The following is a 17,796-nucleotide window of genomic DNA, read 5'->3' as shown; positions in this document are numbered from 1 at the left end:
ACACGAAGTGCACGAGTCCAGGGAACTCTGACAGGTACTTGTGCAGCGTTAGGGAACTCGCGTCCGTCTCGCCCGTACACACCACATTAAGCGAAATAATTCATTCATTTGCACACACTCACATAAAACATTAGTAAGTAATATTATAGATACGTTACATATGAGATTGTTATAAAAAAGAGATTTACTCAACTATAAAGTTTCAAGTTTAAATCTTTATATGTCAAAATAAAGCAACCCGAGAAGCATTTTTCATAAAAAAAGAACGGAATTAAAAAAAAACCACAAATACGATAGCTACAAAACAAAACATTGAAAAGGATATGATCCCAAGCTAAAGTATCGCATCGCTTTGACGCGTAGAAAGTCGATGTAGGGCGCCAGTGTATTGGTGAGGTCTTTCAGCGGCTGGTCCATCTTGAGGCTGGGTATGTCTGGTCTGAGGTGGTCCAGCAGGGCGTCGAGCGCGGTCCTCATGGCCGTGGCCGTGGTCTCGGGCGTGAGCGGCGTGGTCGTGGTACACGACTTACGGAGCTCTAGCATACGGCTGGTGAGTCTCGCACAGAGGTTGGCGTTTGATTTGTTTTTACGTAGAGCATCTGTAGTCTGAGTAAGGATATAAATTGTTACATTAAGGGCCTGTCCCACAATTCTTCTAAATAGTCAGATAACAATGCAACGCATAAAACATATGATGGGAGTATCGGATTTTGGTACTCTATCTGACGTCTTTTTCAAGCTATCTGAGCCTCTATCAGCCAGTGGTGGGACAAGCCCTCAGTTTTTCCTTTATTATAAAAAATAACATGGCTGTTTCAATGTTTATTAGAATGTTTTTTAAAGATGGTAGCAACCGCCACAAAAACTATATTTTTCTTTTTTTTTTTACATAGCTATTCCTAATTATCGTATTAAGGTTAAGTATACCTTTTTAACTGCAGCTTCCAGGTTATCTAATGTACTGGGCAGCATTTCCAAGTTTCTTTGCAGTAACAGTCTTTCCAGATTCGACAGTATCTGGCTGGACATGTGAGCCGCGATGCCTATGTCCCTTTTATTAAAATAACAAAGAAAATAGATTACAAAATTTCAAATAAACATCTAGAATATGTCAACATTTATTTATCACCACTTTTTTTATATAAGTGAAGGGGGAAAACGAGCGACGGGAACACAGAGGTTGTCAACTACGTCAATAGACATCCGTAACAGGCCCTTGAATTGTAGGCTCCCTTCTTGAAGGACCCTAAGGCGTATTGGTTTGGAAATACAGCCGAGAACAGATCGTTTTTAGCGGTACACCTTTCGAAATATTTTGTTTATGTAATGAAATAATTACTTTTATATTTAATAATCGTAGAATGAATAAAAACTACCTCATCTCCATATCGACAAGCACGAGCAGCACGATGCGCGGCGCCAGCTCGGCCACGTGCAGCGAGTGCGGCGCGCACGGCGCCACGGCCGCGCCCGCGCACAGATTCACTATCCCACTGTTCTCTTCTGACAACCCTGACAGTTACGACCACAAAACATATCGACATTGTCCTGAATTTTTTTGACCGACTTCCAAAAAGAAGGTATTCAATTGGTCTGTATGTTTTTTGTAATCAATAAAAAATAATACGTCTTTCGGTGTCATCTCTTAACGAAGGATAGCGATCATCATAGCAATTTGAACTTAACACAGCAGTTCTAAATACAAAACGGGTACTAATAATCTATACTGATATTATAAAGAGGAAAAGTATGTCTGTATTTTTGAATGTATTGGAATAATTCAAAAACTACGAGGCCGATTTCAATAATTCTTTCACCATTAAAAAGCTACGTTAATTTTACGGACCCAATTACCAGCAATATTCAATATTTTTAAGAGAAGCAAACAAGCAGTGAAAACACTGAGGAAATTAATGTCGCCCATAGACATCTGCAATACCAGAGCATCTGTAGATGCATTGCCGGCATTCAAATAAGAATGGCCTTACCAACGTTATATTGTGACGTTATAGCAGATTTTTCCAAATTGTATATTTTTAATAATTAAAGTAAATCATTCATTCCGACTCAAGATAACTTATATTTTAGTGAATCATTGAAATATTTCAATGAAATAATTTAAATAGAGTAACTTACATGGTAGCCAAGAATTAGATGCAATATCAGCATTAGATTTGTTTGCATTCCTCCAATGCTCCTGCGCAGCAATACATTGAATACTGAGCAGAATGAGATCAGGTGGCATCAGATCCTCACTTCCTCGGCTAAAAAACACTAATCATTAACCATTAAAACTTTACAGTTGGCAAATTTGGTGGTGTCCCACCTTAAATCGTACATTGCTTGAATGTTTTGTATGCATTGAGACAATGCGAAACAAAAATCAATATAAACCAGCTTTAAAATGCTATTAATTGTTTATTTGTAAGATGGCATTTGTTTCATTGCAAGGAACAAGAGAATATTTTTAAAAGTGGAACACCGCAGAGTTCCACAACTGTACACACAATCAAAGAATCATCAACAAGACAAAAATTAATTACTTATTAATCCCAAAACTAGTTATAGTTTAGAATGTACATTAACATTGCAAATACATATAATTAAAATCTTGCAAAAAAATGTCTCCCCAACAAATCTAAAAAAACTGTAATATTTCTTTACCTTGAATACAATGCAAGCATTTTATCACCAACAAACAATAGCAGGTGAAAATGTTGGTATGAGGCGCATTTGATCTCCTTCGAGATAGATTTGAGAGCATTTAATGCAGATGCTGTGGCTCCACTCTCACCAATAACACCGCTGGCACCAGGTATGGAGTCACCCTTGGTACGGCTATCCAGTAACACTGACAACCAACCTTGGTAAACAGGGGAATGTAACCTGAAGTTAACAAATACATCAGAAGAGTTGAAAACAGTCAATTTAAATACATCAATATATTTAATTAATTCATCAAAAAGATCTAAAAACAAAACAATCCTTTTGTATATATATTACTTAATAGACCCATCATGGAATGCAAAAAAAAATTAGTTTTACATTGTTAACAATAAGCTGTTATAAAATTGGTCCACTGGCAGTGGAGTTATGCTGTAACACACACAATTGAGTACCTCCTTATGGAAAGTTGGTCAATAAATGAATCAATGAGCAATTAAACATTAAAGCAATGTTCATCTACAGATCTAATAGGCTAGATGTGACAAGTGAATCTTAACTTCCAAGCAATATGTCTACAGCTATAAATAACATACTTACAAATCTATATTTTGTCCGCATATATGCTGTACCAATGTTTTGCAATCTAATAGCTCTCTTTGAGCATCATCTATATCATCTTTAGTAATAATCATGAATACATGATCAAGGAACTGAAATCATAAAATTTCCAGTTACACTTATTTACATATTACTGCACTCGGTCATGAATTACTGAGAGACTTTGAGCACTACATGAGGACCTGTCCCACCAAATTGTAAATTGTCTAACAATTCAATATGCATAATATGTAATGAAAATACCGGAATTTTGTTCCCTTATCTGACAGTGAACTCATATTCAAGCTATATGTGCCTTTATCAGCCAGAGGTGGGACAGGCCCTTAGTGTAATGTAGATTTAGTAATATAAAGCTTTTGCCCATGACTATGACCATGCAGAATTTTAATGAAATATATAATGATAGACTTAACCCATGAAACTCGGTAAAAACATAGGTTTCTTACATCAAAGGAAGTTTTATATAGGTCTAGTGATTTTTAGGTTTATTATAGTAGACTGTTTAAGTAGCCATTAATCAACTCTGTGTGGCAGTACAACATGATAGTTAAACATTATAAGTACATTACCTCATCGAAGACAATAACAGTATCATCCTTACACTGCATAGAGGAATATGTATTTCCAAATTGCGCAGCCATTATGCGCTGTGATGTTATTATAGGTGATAACAATTGAGCTACATTATAACTGTCAGTAATATTCCCATCTGAACTCTGAAAATAACAATAAAAATTCCAATAGAGAACACCGAATTTGAACATGTTGGTGATACTTATGTGTCCTGTATTTAATTTCAAATCGATTTAGAGTTATTATAATTTACTTGCCTCTTCATTTAGAGATTTCATACGTTGCAAAAAAGAATCATCCCATTTTGAAAACAACAGATTGTTTACACTGTCGAATATCAGTGTAGCTTTCATGTTTTCAAGATATCTGGCTTCGGCGATAAGATTAATAAAGGCGGCTTTAAAGTAATGTTAAAAAAATTAACTGATTTTTGTGTTTTAAATTCACTGTTGTTTAAATTACAGTCATTACAATTATAAATTCAATCGAAAATACGATATATCAGTCCGAACCGAAATTACTTCAACTCTGACAGATGGCTGACATATGAAACTGACAGACTAGTTTTTTCCTACAACAAGTATTGTATACCTAGGTACAATGGCAACGTTTTTCCAATAAAAAAGAATTGCTAATTAAATTACTTCTCTTCTATTTTTTACAATTGCATGTCGTGCAAAGAAGTAATTTTTGTTTTCATTAGTTTGGTTCATTCAAGCAATAATTGTTTTCCGTTATTTATTTTAATCTATAAAACATGAACAAGTTTATTTGTTTACTGTCATAAAATGTCAATTTTGAATTTAACAAATAAAAGTTCATTTTGATTTTCTTAATAAAATATGAATAGAAGACAAATTGCTCTTGTACGTATTACTTATATTAAATGTGTTTTTTTTCTATAAAAAATTTTAAACAATTTCTTTTTTCCATATTGCAGAAAAAACTGAAGTCAATATGTTACTTAACATTAGGTGGTACCATTTCCTATCAATTCATTTATTTCAAAAAGGACTTTCATGGATATTACGACAATGTACTCAACCCCCTGAGCCAATGGATCAGTCCTGAATTAGCTCATAAAATTGGCGTTCTTGCCATTAAATATGGGATATTTCCCGCCGAAACCTACGACGATCCACATGTCTTAGTAAGTACACTATTTTCACGAATAAATTTCCGACAACATTTATTAAACAAGTTCTCTGTTTTCAGAAAACGAAATTTTTATCTTATGAGCTCAGTAATCCTGTTGGAATTGCTGCTGGTTTTGATAAACATGGTGATGCAATAGTCGGTTTGAGAAATTTAGGTTTTTCTGTTGTCGAAATTGGATCTATAACACCGGAACCGCAACCAGGCAATCCAAAACCTAGAGTATTCAGGCTGCCGGAGGACAATGCTGTCATAAATAGATATGGTTTCAACAGCGAAGGTCACAATACTGTTTACAACAAAATAAAACATTTAGATAAAACACTTTTAAATAATGGTTTATTAGGAATTAATTTAGGAAAAAACAAACTCTCTGATAATGCCACAAATGATTATAATTTAGGGATAAAAAAGTTTATAGATGTTGCTGACTACTTTGTCATTAATGTTAGCAGGTATGTAGTTTTTACTCCAAATTAATACTTATTTTTAAATTATACACTTATATCTGACATTTATTTCAGTCCAAATACTCCAGGCTTAAGATCATTACAGAGTAAACAAGAGTTAAAAGATCTTCTTGTTGGTATTAATAAGACTAGAAAAGCATTGCAATCAGAAAAGAATCCTCCATTACTTTTAAAACTTGCACCAGATCTAAGTTTGGAAGAGATGAAGGATGTTGTTGGAGTAATAACACAAAAGGATTCCGAAGTTCAAGGACTTATTATCTCTAATACAACAATTGATAGAACATCAGTTAGCAATAAACAGTATACCAATGAAGTGGGTGGTCTTAGTGGAAAGCCTCTTGCCAATAAATCTACGGAAATGATTAAAACAATGTACAAATTAACCCAAGGTATTTGATTCTATGTATAAATAACTATTTATATGTGAGAAAAAAAGTGTTGGAAAGTGTTTTAATATTTTATTTTAAATACATATAAAGTACATAAATATATAATTTTTTTACAGGTAAAATACCAATAATAGGTGTTGGTGGCATATTTAGCGGACAGGATGCATATGATAAAATCTTAGCTGGTGCTAGTGTATTACAAATATATACAGCTTTAATTTATCATGGTCCACCCATTGTTACTAGAATTAAAAAAGAATTAGCCGAATTGTTAGAGAAGGATGGCTACAGCAGTGTCAATGAAGCAATCGGGAAATGCACAAAATAATTGTATTTAATATATTATATTACATGTTCATGATTGTTTCATTGGTTTTATGGTGATTTTTAGATTGTCACATTTTCCGTCTCTCCTGAAATGTAAAATATGCACTTAATTGCATCCCATATACAAAGATACTTTTATTTGTATCCCCATAAAATACTATGTTGAACATAGAGGAAAGATGTGATCTCAAATGCCACTGAGTTATCTTTATATCTAAATACAAATATACATTTTCAAAAGATATTTGCCAAAAAACTAATCCCTTTTTATTTCTGAATGTTACCTGTTATTTGACAATTTGGTAATCCTGAACCCAAAAATTGTTTGCAATCGGCCAAATTCTCAACACTAGCAAGATCATATAATACAAGAGTTTTAAGGTTTCTTAATACAATCATTTCCTTCAAACCTGGGTCGGTCACATTTATACATTTAGATACTTGAACAAATGTTAACACATCTTTGGCATATGATAGCCCCTTAAGAGCTCTGTCATCAATGTATTTATTATTGTGTAATACTATTTTCTTTAACATTGTACATCCTTCTAAAACAAAGAAAAAAACAAACAAAAGTTACAGTTGAAACACTATGCAATACATCAATTTAAATATGTGAAATAATTACCTAAATGGGAAAACCCATAATGTGATATTGATGAATCTGTACCATCAATTTCTAACAATTTTGGGGTTTTAATTTCATCTGGAGGTAATAAATTATAGTCTGACTGTTTCTTGCCATCTGCCCATGTTACTTTACCGCCGTTTTTTAACACCCATTCGGCACATGCTCTATCTGGACCCACAGTTTTTATGCGGTGCATATCTGGTTTGTTGAACATCATGTTTACATACTCCCAAAAAGACCTTGTATGACATTTCTGGGGTAGAAATACTATACGAGTGAGAGATCCTAGGCTCTGAAATTAAAAGCATATTGAAAATAATATTTAAAAAGTGTTAATAAGGATTACATTTCCTTTACATACACATCGTTGCATCATAAAAGTTTGGAGATTGTCCTAAAAGTCAAAATTTTAATCAAATAGTCAAATTGTCTGAAGTTGCATATGGTTGCATAAAGTGAAACTATAACCGTCGGTTGTCCCTGCAGAAAAGAAAATATAATTGTCTCGTTTTTATGTTATAAATGAATAAGAGGGGGAAATTTTTCACGAAAATATATAGACAGTGGAAGCCCACAGTAAAATAAACCAGACGTCCCCTGTCAATGTCAATGTCAAAAAAGTGTCATCTTTCTGGTGTCATTGGTTTTCCACCATTTTCCAATTTCCACCAAAAACTGTTTTACTTTTACTTCGTGCATCGTAGAAATCGAAAGCGAGACAATTGTGGCTTAGATACTGGAACTTGGGTTTCAATTTTATCTTTATAAAAATAATTATCAGTTCATCAGATAAAACACTGTAAAATACACCAGTTCAATTCAATTCAAGCTCAAATATACAGCGAGTAAATAGTGTTTAACTTACAAAATAACTGTTTTAACGAATATTACAATTATGCTATTGTGTTGGTAAGTTAATATTTATACTAATAACTGAGTAAAACAGATATCTAAACGTAGAACATATATATATTGCAATTTGAACTATTTTTACGTTTTCATATTTTTCTTATAATCGAAGTAATGTGCGATATTTTTTTTTGCAGATACGGCATTTTAAGGACAAATAGTGAATAGTGCATGTATAGATTCGTAGGAATTATCTTAGATCTTCAACAAAGCCAAAGAAAAAATAATTTAAGAACAACATTTCTTCTTAGAATTTGCAGCCAAATTCACAATACAATGGAGACCAGCAAAAAGTTAACCATACAAGAAAGTCAAGTATTTTCAAAGAAATATTACAGAAGAGTTGAGCACAGGTGAGATTGTTTTAATTTATTTAGTTAACAAGATAAACAGATAGAAATGTTTTTTTTCTCATGTGAGAATAAAATCTATTTAATGTTTAAGACTGCTGTAGGCAAAAAGTTTTCTTGTCCAATTGAATAGAATAATTTTGAGTCAAAGTTAAAGGTTTAGTTCTGTTAAGACCAGATTGTGGTTAGGAGGTATTTTAGCTTTTTTTATTAGAAAGTTGAGTTTTATAGGGGTAGGTTTTAGAAAGTCCAACTATAAATCAAAAACCAAATAATGTTTTGTTATTTATTTTAAATGTTTCCTTATATTTGAATTGATTAAAGATGTTTTTTCTCTTAATCTATAGCACTTCTAAAGTTTTATAGCTCTTGATAGTGCTTTATTCATTAAGATAAATTATTTCCATACATATCTGCTTGTCAAATTACACCTATACATTTGTTATCTAAGAACCAATTGATATTGATAATGATATCAAAGTTTTCAATATTTAATGAAATATTAAGGTTGACTTAGATCCCTTTTTGATATAGAAAACTTGGACTCGTTGGAGTGGCGTTTAACATCTTTGTTCAAGATATTAGCAGATATCATACTCAATATGCAAATTGGCTACCGCTGAAACAGAAGTCTCCTTCCCTAAAATGTCCTGCCCCTTGCCGGTATTTTATATTTAGTATTTTTAGGATATCCTTGTCTTTTATGGACACAACTTTTAATATACATTAGTCATAATTATGAACAAGAAATAATGCCAGGATTAGAATGAGGAGAGGAATAATTAATTGCTGTGTAGTCTTTTATATGACTAGCTAATGATTTGCTACATGTAGCCAACTGTGAGAAGTGACATAACATTTATATATTTTAGAAATGTTGGTAGAAATGTATACACACTATTTAGTTTAGGTCTACTCTTATGGAATACTTTCTTTGTAGATGGTATTTGAGATTAACAAGTACCTTTTATAAAAATAATAATAGACAAATAGATACATGTAGTACATACAAACTACAACGAAAATATCTCGTTCCCCACCTGCCCGACCTCGATCACGGCGCTAGTTACAACTTACCGAATGTATTTACGTCTCATTTATATTTAAACTTTACCGTAAGGAATAAAAGACATTAGTATCGCTAATACGTATACAGTTCTCGTCACCACTGACATTTGTATTTCGAAAATCGGCCAAAAATATCAATTGCATAGTACAGCACATGGTGTGAAATACGAGATTTAATAAACTTTTTTGCAAACAATACGCCGATAGGTCTATGACGTCATTGAATCTTATAGCCTGCCAGTAGTACAGGCGATATTTCAAAGATCCCGTTTAAATAAATACCAAGGCCTATTTCTTTCGAAACATTCAAAAAAATATTTTGCTATCCATGGTTTATCAAACAGAATAAGGGAGACTTTATATTTTTGTGTGTTTGTCAATGGAAACTCACAAGTTGCATAAGTCTACCCGATTACTGTATGGCGAATTTTTGCCGAAATATGTTTGAACTGCAGAATTCGCCAATGTGTTAAGATATATATTACTTAGGTTTGATTGCTCCTGTACTATAAAGCTGCTTGCATACTGGTGTTAAGGCTAGTTAATATAGATGTAGTTATCTTCACTTTGACGTTACCCATGCAATAACTTGTTATCATACAGTACACAATAAATATATTTATTGTCCTTATCACAATACATGTACGCAAGCTATTTAAACTGAAATGTACAACTTTCTACATTTTCATACTTGACTTTAATTCTACTTAACTGTACTTAGAAGTCAGTAAGAGTTCTCTATTTGCAAATTTGATGTAAACCATCACGAAAGCTTATTAATTTCGGTCGTAATTTCTAACATAAGTATATTGAGATATTTACGACGCTAAAGACCGGTCAATGGGTTATCGATACGCCGAGGTCGATGTGTAACCACTGACATGGATTGCGTTAATTTTCGTAAAATAAGCGTCAGTACCATCTCTGACTTCGATCAGAACGGTCACAATTGTCTTTTTTTTCGTCTATTAATTCTTTTAAAATGCCTGATGCGTTTGAAAGTGCGTATCCCCTGACGCCACCTTTGAATCCCAACGATATACGCGCACGCGCAAACTCGTCGTCGAAACGAAAGCCGGTAGTGACGTTCTTGGCTGGCGATGAAGCCGTAGAGATTCCCGACAAATCGATAGTCGGTGTCGACAAGCCGTTGTCGAAGAGTGAAAGGAGCGAGCTGGAGTTGGACAGCTTTGCGGAATCCCTTACTACGATGCAGAATACGTGGTTCGATAAGAGAGATCTCGCACACAGGTGAGCGATTGCGACATTCGTTTTGTTTACGGTTGCTAAGCGCCGATAATAATTGCCTTCAAGGTTAAACGGCTATTCAACATGTATTGTGCTAATGACATTTGGATATTTTTTCTTACATTAGCACTTATAACAATGCGGACTGGAATTAATTTTAGCAAATATTTTTTTAGTTTGGCGTCCTGTTTTTAATATTTATTACTGTAATGGTATTAAATAGTCGTTCAATATTCACAATATTCGATATTTTTTAATCTCTTGATACGTGATTGTAAGTGGACAAGATGTGTGCTTGTGTATAGCCATAATGGATTTAAATAAGAATGCGTTATAAAAAAATTGTGCCAGTAAAGAAAAAAATGAAAAGCAAAAGGTTACGAGGTTTGGAAGAAAACAAATGAAGATAGAGTATGATAAAGATTGTAAAATGCATAATATGCTGAGTTATAAATGTAATATTCAAACTATCTTTATTTAATTTGTGTTCATCAAAAAGACTGATGAAGATTGAATGAGATTTATTAAACAAACAATGCTTATCAGCACACAAGAACCCGTGTCACTTCCCTTCCTAGAACACTATTACAAAGTACTCGTACTCGTACTAGTAATGGTTGGTTATTCATTGTTGCTGATATAAATTATCAGAAACTATTTTATTTATTTTTTATCTGTGGTTTCATAGAATTTATGTTCTTTATAGTTACAAATAGGTAAAACTTATGTTTTTACATTATGTATTTGCAGATGTCTATGGGCAGAACGCACTGTGTAACTTAAAAAAAAGATAGTAAATAGCATTTGTGAATAATACAAGTATGGAAGGAAATATTTGTTTTCTTTCAAGCTTGGTTTTAATTTTTATTTATTGTAATAGATAATAGTAAAGATATGTAAGAGTTCATATTCAAGTATGTACTATCGAATTTGATAAAGTACAAGATAAAGCTATTGGTAATTGACATCGCTTGTCAGTGTTTCTTGTGAGTCATTTTCACTATAATACACTGGGAAAATGTAGAAAGAACTGTAACATTTCTAATTAACATAGGTCTTAATACCCAAAAATGTCGCTATGTTTTCCAAATAATGCAACCGAAACATAAGTAAATTATTAAATGATACTTTTTTTCTTCGAATTTTCTCTATTTTTTTTTATGTTCCGATTAAGATTTAGATATTTTAGCGATATGATTGTGTCATTAATGATCAATAAATTATTTTTTAAGAGTTAGACAAATATTTGCAAAGCAAAGTACCGTCTGTTTTAACGGTACAAGGTTTGTTTTCTATATCAGATTTTTTTTAAATCTTATAAAATGATTAGGGTATTTATATTGGTTATATAAAACGAAATTAGACAGGACATGTGTCGAGTAGTGTATACTATAAAATAAATACACAGTGAGACATGTACTGCCGACGATCGAATGAATCAGCTGTTTGCAGTTATTCGTTGGTCGTGGGGGAAGTGAAGCCGTGGATTTTCATTGGCGTAAAATCCTGTCATGCTAAGTTGAGATACAAGGTGTTTTTGGTAATTAGACTTTAACCATGTCGATATACAAACTTGTATGCACAACTAAATATTATTTAAGATGCTTGACATTTTAGTTCTTTAGCCGTGGTTGGAAAAAAATTTGATATTCAAGGTTCGTTAAATCAAAAATCACCACATACGCCAATAATGGAAAAATACATGTTTAATGTTATAAATCCTTATGGAATTACGTATCAGTATTCACTCCCTTAAAACCAAATTATTCACGAGGTTTTGTACTTTTTTTGTGGTATGTGAATGACACACCGTGTAAACCTACTGTAAGCGAATCGTGAACGCCATCGGCATGCGATGCGGCGAGTATGCTCAGTCACCGCGGTTGCGTCTCACCGTCACCACCTGTCTACGTGAGCTCTTATTATCTATGACGATCTAGATAACAGTCACCTAACACGTAAATTGACTTTCGTAAAAACCGTATACCCTCCTAACGTTGTTGTTATAAAATTTGCATATATTGTACGATGTGAATGCGTTTTTATTTCGTCGTAGTCAATTTTATTGCGGAGTTAATCGTGATATTGAAGTGAATTTTGTGTTATTTACTTTGACCATATGTTTGAAGTTTTTGTGTTTGAATTCCTGTTGATTGACAAACTCGCATTGTTATTGTGAGTCATAAGGTCTACAATGACATGCTTGTTCGTTACAACTGCGCATTGTGAATATTGTTATCGTAAATTCATTTAATAACAATTGTAAGAAAAAGGATAAATTCTATAGCAACATGTATAATTTTTTTTAATATCTAATTCTTATTAGATATTTTTCCAAATGAAAAACTCTATACGATATTTTAGTTAGTATGCACCATAGTTAGAGTATGCCTAATTGAGGAAGCATAATATTAATGGTAGTCTGGGGAAATATCGATCAGCGAGTCTCCTGGCAGCGCACCCTCAGGCGCTAGCTCTCTGCACTACTATCCAATTTAGATATCATTTACTTATACTATATTTAACAAGCAAATCACAAAGATTTGGTTACTTAAACACTCTTATGAGGAGATTTTTACTAAATCTGCACTAAAAATCTTTAAGATATCTTTTCTCTGGGCGAAGCAGTAACAAGAGATAGTGCACACAGTGTATAAGTACGCCAATCAAATAAACTTCATGTATTTTAGAGTGGTGTTTTAACCTTGTCACTGTCAAGGATATCCACTAAATCGCTTCCCGCAATTTAGTTACATGTAGCGTTCGAGCACAAAGATTTCTTACATTGATGTCTGTTTTCTTATAGAGTGAGTTAATGACATTCCAGTATACGTTAAGTTTGTAAGTGAACGTTATAATATAAACAAAAGTGAAGTTTGTTTAAATAACATTTATGTAAGTGTAACATGAGATTTCATGAAGCAATGGCGAATGGAAAAGCTGAACTATCTGAGACCACTTTGTTAAATGGATCTTCTTATGGCAAAGGCGATAGATATACGGCAGCACCTAATGAGTAAGTTTTTTCCAATGCAGTGTTTCTTATATCTATACATACATGCATATGGTACATACATATATATGCGTACGTTAAAGTTGAGTTTGCCAAAAATGACGATATGTTAGCGGACTGACTCGCAGATAACCTCGAAGGTGGAAAGTTGCCTGTTCTCAACAGTTGTGTCTTAGGTTCGAATTACACACGATGTGAAAATTATTAATGTTTTTCATTATCAATTTCTTGACAAATGAAGGGAGCGTTTTATTGTCACATATTTCTCTTTGTTAGGCGTAAAAGAAACGTAATCACGTCACTCTAATAAAAATATTAATATATCAATCGTAAATTGTTGAAGGAAAGTCATTTATTTATAGAAGATAAAAGTTTCTGTATCATCACGTGAACTTATTTTTGGAAGGCTGGAGAACTGTTGCCCGAAGTAAATTGCATTCGCTTGGCATAATATTGGCAAAGTAAAGCATCGTTGTGCTGTCAAATATTGTCATTGCCACCGGCGCCAAGGTTTATATCTGGATAACCTGACAAGAACGTACTCTTAAATCGCATGCAATCGTTAGTAATATTTAATCGCTAGCTCGTGAAATACGCGACGAGAATACAATGTTTACAAACAAATCTCTGAGTATATTTATACGTTTCGAGTCTTTGTTGCAAGCTCGGTAAATGTAGTGTTGGAATAATAAAAGACAAATGATTCATGTTTGATATAACTTGAGATGTATTGTTTTGGATTTCACTTCATTATTACCAAGATTAATTCTTAATTGTAAATCATAATGATGTTAATTGTAGACATCAGTGTATTTTACGAATAATTATGCACTTCAATACCAAATTAAGGTCAATCAAAGACGTTTTTGTTTATGTTACAACTAAGTAGAGCGTTCCTATTTACAAGATGTTGATGGTCAATTATAAATTTATTTAAGCTTTCGCCAACGACTCCGTTCGCGTGGAATTAAAAAAAAACAAAAGTGTGTAGCCTATGTGTTCTTCCAGACTATCCTCTACATCTTTACCAAATTTCATCGAGATCCGTTACGCCATTTAGGCTACAAACTCTAACAAACATCCATCCATCTAAACTTTTGCATTTATGATATTAGTAAGATTAAAAAGATAAGATTTAAAGGATCGTACAAATCAATGTACCGTGTAAGGACAACACTTTTTGTTAACCATGCTCGTCGTAATATTATTTGTTAGTTGTAGCTAGAGAAGTAATTTTCCTTATATTGCATAACATTGGAAAAATTGCGGTAGGTATTGAAAAACATTAACAATACTGAGTAAACAGATCTTGATAGCAAGAGGTAACCATATTACGGATCACAGCGAAAAATAGCGGAATGACGGCCAAAAAAAAAGGATCAGCGATACCCTCCACACGTTTTTGATATAATTAGAATTTAAAAAAAAAACATATTACGGAAAAGATCACCAATTTGACACTTTGTGTTTCTATTTTTTTTTTCAATTAAAATTCTTAGTTATAATCGTAGGAATTAGGCCAATGTTAATTTTTATTTTATGTCACTTGGAGAGATTGGTTCTGAAACTCAACTTTTAGGTAGATTTGTTTGCACATAACCGGTTTAAAGATAAAGTAAAGGATATATCCTGGTTTAATTGATGTTTATGTAAGATTAATATATGAGATGTTTTTTTGTATTTTATAATGGTCTTGTTTGAATCTTACTTCTTATCTTACTAATATTATAAATGCGAAAGTTTAGATGGATGGATGGATGTTTATTAGAGTTTGTAGCCTAAACGGCTTAACGAATTTCGGTGAAATTTGGTACAGATGTAGAGGACGGTGTGGAAGAACACATAGGCTTTCACACTAACACTTTTGGTTTTCTTAATTCCACGCGGACGGAGTCGTGAGCGGAAGCTAGTCATTTACAATTCAATGGAATCCCTTTAAGCAAATGTATGAAGTTTCTCTTCGACGCTACGGATACTTTTACGATGTAAAGAGGTCGAGTGTAACTCGGCTCGTGTTGATTTGCATAATTTTCTATTTCATTTCGTTGTTGTCCGCGTTGCCATTATCGTCACACGTCTTGACGTAATCGTTATCTGAATGGAAACTTATCCAATTCAAATTAGCACGTCAAATTGGGTTGCGTGATCGGAAATGTTTACGGTAACGTCATGCTATTTTTAGTGTGCGGTTTAATTTTAATTTTCTAATCGCGTTTTGTTTTGTAACCAAATAGGTATACAATTACAAACCTCAGAGTATCGATGGTTAACCACATATCTTGTGTATCGAAGATAATTCGACTGAAAATGTTTAATAATAGCGGATAAAAAGGTTTTAAATAATGAAATCTAAGAGATTGAAGGGCCTGCCCTACCAAATTGTAAAATATTCGATTCTCCGTAAAAGTTGATGAAAACCATTAATTTTAAAATCATATTTATACTAGCTTTCGTCGCGACTCCGTCCGAGTGAAAAAAAAAGCGCGTAGCCTATGTGTTCTTCCAGGCTATTCCCTACATCAATACAAAATTTCATCGAAATCAGTTCAGCCGTTTAGGCTACAAACTAACAAACATCTATCCATCTAAACTTTCACATTTAGTAGTATGATTGCTCCTATTTTACCAAGTTGTACCGGATCCGGTAACAAGATGCTTATCCTGTGAGTACTTGTGATAGTATTTAAGTGATTCACTACAGCATAAGTGACAATCTCCGGTCGTGTTCTGGGAAGTTGCAGTAGCCGAATTGATAATGGTCATATCATACTATTCTGCCTTTGTTTAATGTTACAATGCTCTTACGTTTTGTTGCAAGATAACTATTGTATTCACTTAATGGGGATTTTAATTATGTCCTAAAAGTCTGTATTCTAATTGTTTGATAAATATTGATTAATATCTATATTAGGAATTGAAAAATAAGATATATTTTTGCAGAATTGGATTGTTTTTGATGATGCAGAAACAGATTTGAACGTCGTCGTGTGCAGTAAATATACGTTCTATTTTTATAAATGTGGTAACATTCAGAAAGTATGACGTCATATGATTTTGAATACCCGCTGACTGGTGAAGTGGGATTTGATTAATGTTTTATATTAAATCTGTTATTTACATTTATGTAAAGTAATAGGATTTTTAAGAGGCTATATTATTTTAATAAAAAGAAATTGCTTATGAAACTCGTTTAGGCTATTTTTATCCAGCTATTTCAATATCACAAACACCATTAAAATATAAACTTAATATAGAAAAATTCATTGGTAAATGACGTCGGCAGCATGTCATTTAGGAAGTGTTTATTTTTTTGGGGGAGGGAGAGCAACTCCCTGGAGCCTTGAACTTAATTTGTGGACAGCTAACGACATTTTTGTTTTTGATTTATAATAATTTTATTTATTTGATGTTTATTTGTGAAATTGAGGTCGGTCATTTGAGTTGCACTTCAAGCGAGGCCAGTGTATGTAAAAATTAATTATGTACTGTCGCGTTTATAAATGTACAACATAATATTACAATGTTTATTTTAAATTCATGTTGATAATCCGGTTTTATGCCTTAACTAGCTTTCGCCCGCGACTCCGTCCGCGTGGATTTGAAAAAAACAACGAAAAAGCCTATGTGTTCTTCCAGACTGTCCTCTACATCTATACCAAATGTCATCAAAATCCGTTCAGCCGTTTAAGCTACAAACTGTAACAAACATCCATCCATCTAAACTTTCGCATTTATAATATTAGTAAGTTTAGTAAGATAGATAAGATATATGATATTGTTCATAAATCTTGATTTCTTTCGACATCATACACACATTTTAAAATCAAGTCCCCTAAGCTTTGTTTACAATAACAGATTTAATTAGATTTATCAATATCAAATATTGTTTACTCGAAACAGCGGACGAGGGAATTCCTGTGGGAGACGTCGGGGTTAGTTACTGAGCAACAAGTCGTCAACTACAGTAAATAAACTTATATAGTGCTGTATTATTTCGAAAAAAATATTTTTCCAAAGTATTTCGTTCGTGACACAAAATAGGCGCTTGATAGTAACGCTGCCGTGCGATTCTGACTTGACCTAAAAAAACATCTTGACCCAAAATAGGAAGTGGACACGAGTGTATTGTTCTAGTCTTCATTCTACAAATGACAACGTACTTGTATCATCATGAACTTGCCCTTTTCCCTATAGAGGGTCGGCATAGTATCTTCCATACATTTCTACCAGCCGTCATATCTGAATCCAAGAAACGTTAGTTATGAGTGTAGAAGGGTACACTGGTTTCTGGTTTATATCCCCATCCTTCGTCGCATTACATGGGCATAGGTATGCATATATGCATGCATACTCCATACTAATTCTATAAATGCCA

General features: G+C 33.1%; 4 protein-coding genes across 6 annotated transcripts in view; 2 read left to right on the top strand and 2 right to left on the bottom strand.

Moving 5' to 3' along the window:
- LOC106102992 overlaps nucleotides 1-4,520 on the bottom strand; it is a 6,326-nt gene extending 1,806 nt beyond the window's left edge. Inside the window, exons 1-9 of the mRNA XM_013282618.1 lie at nucleotides 4,116-4,520; nucleotides 3,855-4,001; nucleotides 3,265-3,377; nucleotides 2,665-2,886; nucleotides 2,137-2,264; nucleotides 1,377-1,512; nucleotides 928-1,051; nucleotides 326-606; nucleotides 3-74 (exon numbers count right to left, since the gene is read on the bottom strand). Coding sequence (XP_013138072.1) covers nucleotides 3-74; nucleotides 326-606; nucleotides 928-1,051; nucleotides 1,377-1,512; nucleotides 2,137-2,264; nucleotides 2,665-2,886; nucleotides 3,265-3,377; nucleotides 3,855-4,001; nucleotides 4,116-4,211 — 1,319 coding nt within the window. The 5' untranslated portion in view covers nucleotides 4,212-4,520. The remainder of the gene's footprint in view (nucleotides 1-2; nucleotides 75-325; nucleotides 607-927; nucleotides 1,052-1,376; nucleotides 1,513-2,136; nucleotides 2,265-2,664; nucleotides 2,887-3,264; nucleotides 3,378-3,854; nucleotides 4,002-4,115) is intronic.
- Nucleotides 4,521-4,684: 164 nt separating this feature from the next.
- Nucleotides 4,685-6,231, top strand: LOC106103019 (dihydroorotate dehydrogenase (quinone), mitochondrial). The gene is made up of 5 exons (XM_013282648.1): nucleotides 4,685-4,724; nucleotides 4,799-5,008; nucleotides 5,074-5,468; nucleotides 5,538-5,875; nucleotides 5,992-6,231. Exons 1-5 carry the CDS (start codon nucleotides 4,701-4,703, stop codon nucleotides 6,201-6,203), a joined length of 1,179 nt encoding a protein of 392 aa, XP_013138102.1. The 5' UTR covers nucleotides 4,685-4,700; the 3' UTR covers nucleotides 6,204-6,231.
- On the bottom strand, nucleotides 6,192-7,411 carry LOC106103022 (ATP synthase subunit s, mitochondrial). Of its 3 annotated transcripts, none has more exons than XM_013282652.1 (4): nucleotides 7,195-7,411; nucleotides 6,831-7,125; nucleotides 6,487-6,750; nucleotides 6,192-6,416 (listed from the first exon to the last, which is right to left on the bottom strand). In XM_013282652.1, exons 1-4 carry the CDS (start codon nucleotides 7,207-7,209, stop codon nucleotides 6,271-6,273), a joined length of 720 nt encoding a protein of 239 aa, XP_013138106.1. In that variant the 5' UTR covers nucleotides 7,210-7,411; the 3' UTR covers nucleotides 6,192-6,270. The 3 variants fall into 3 exon arrangements, with proteins under 3 accessions (XP_013138106.1, XP_013138109.1, XP_013138108.1); XM_013282655.1 differs by having other exon boundaries at nucleotides 6,192-6,288; XM_013282654.1 differs by having other exon boundaries at nucleotides 6,487-6,747.
- A 2,667-nt stretch (nucleotides 7,412-10,078) lies between these two features.
- The window catches only part of LOC106103018 (cytosolic purine 5'-nucleotidase), a gene marked incomplete in the record, with an annotated part of 17,916 nt that continues 10,198 nt past the window's right edge, over nucleotides 10,079-17,796 (top strand). The window contains 1 exon segment of the mRNA XM_013282647.1: nucleotides 10,079-10,411. Coding sequence (XP_013138101.1) covers nucleotides 10,143-10,411 — 269 coding nt within the window.

The sequence above is a fragment of the Papilio polytes genome, unplaced genomic scaffold, assembly GCF_000836215.1.
Source record: "Papilio polytes unplaced genomic scaffold, Ppol_1.0 DF823879.1, whole genome shotgun sequence".
Lineage (NCBI taxonomy): Eukaryota > Metazoa > Arthropoda > Insecta > Lepidoptera > Papilionidae > Papilio > Papilio polytes.
This window is presented reverse-complemented; position numbering and strand designations above follow the sequence as displayed.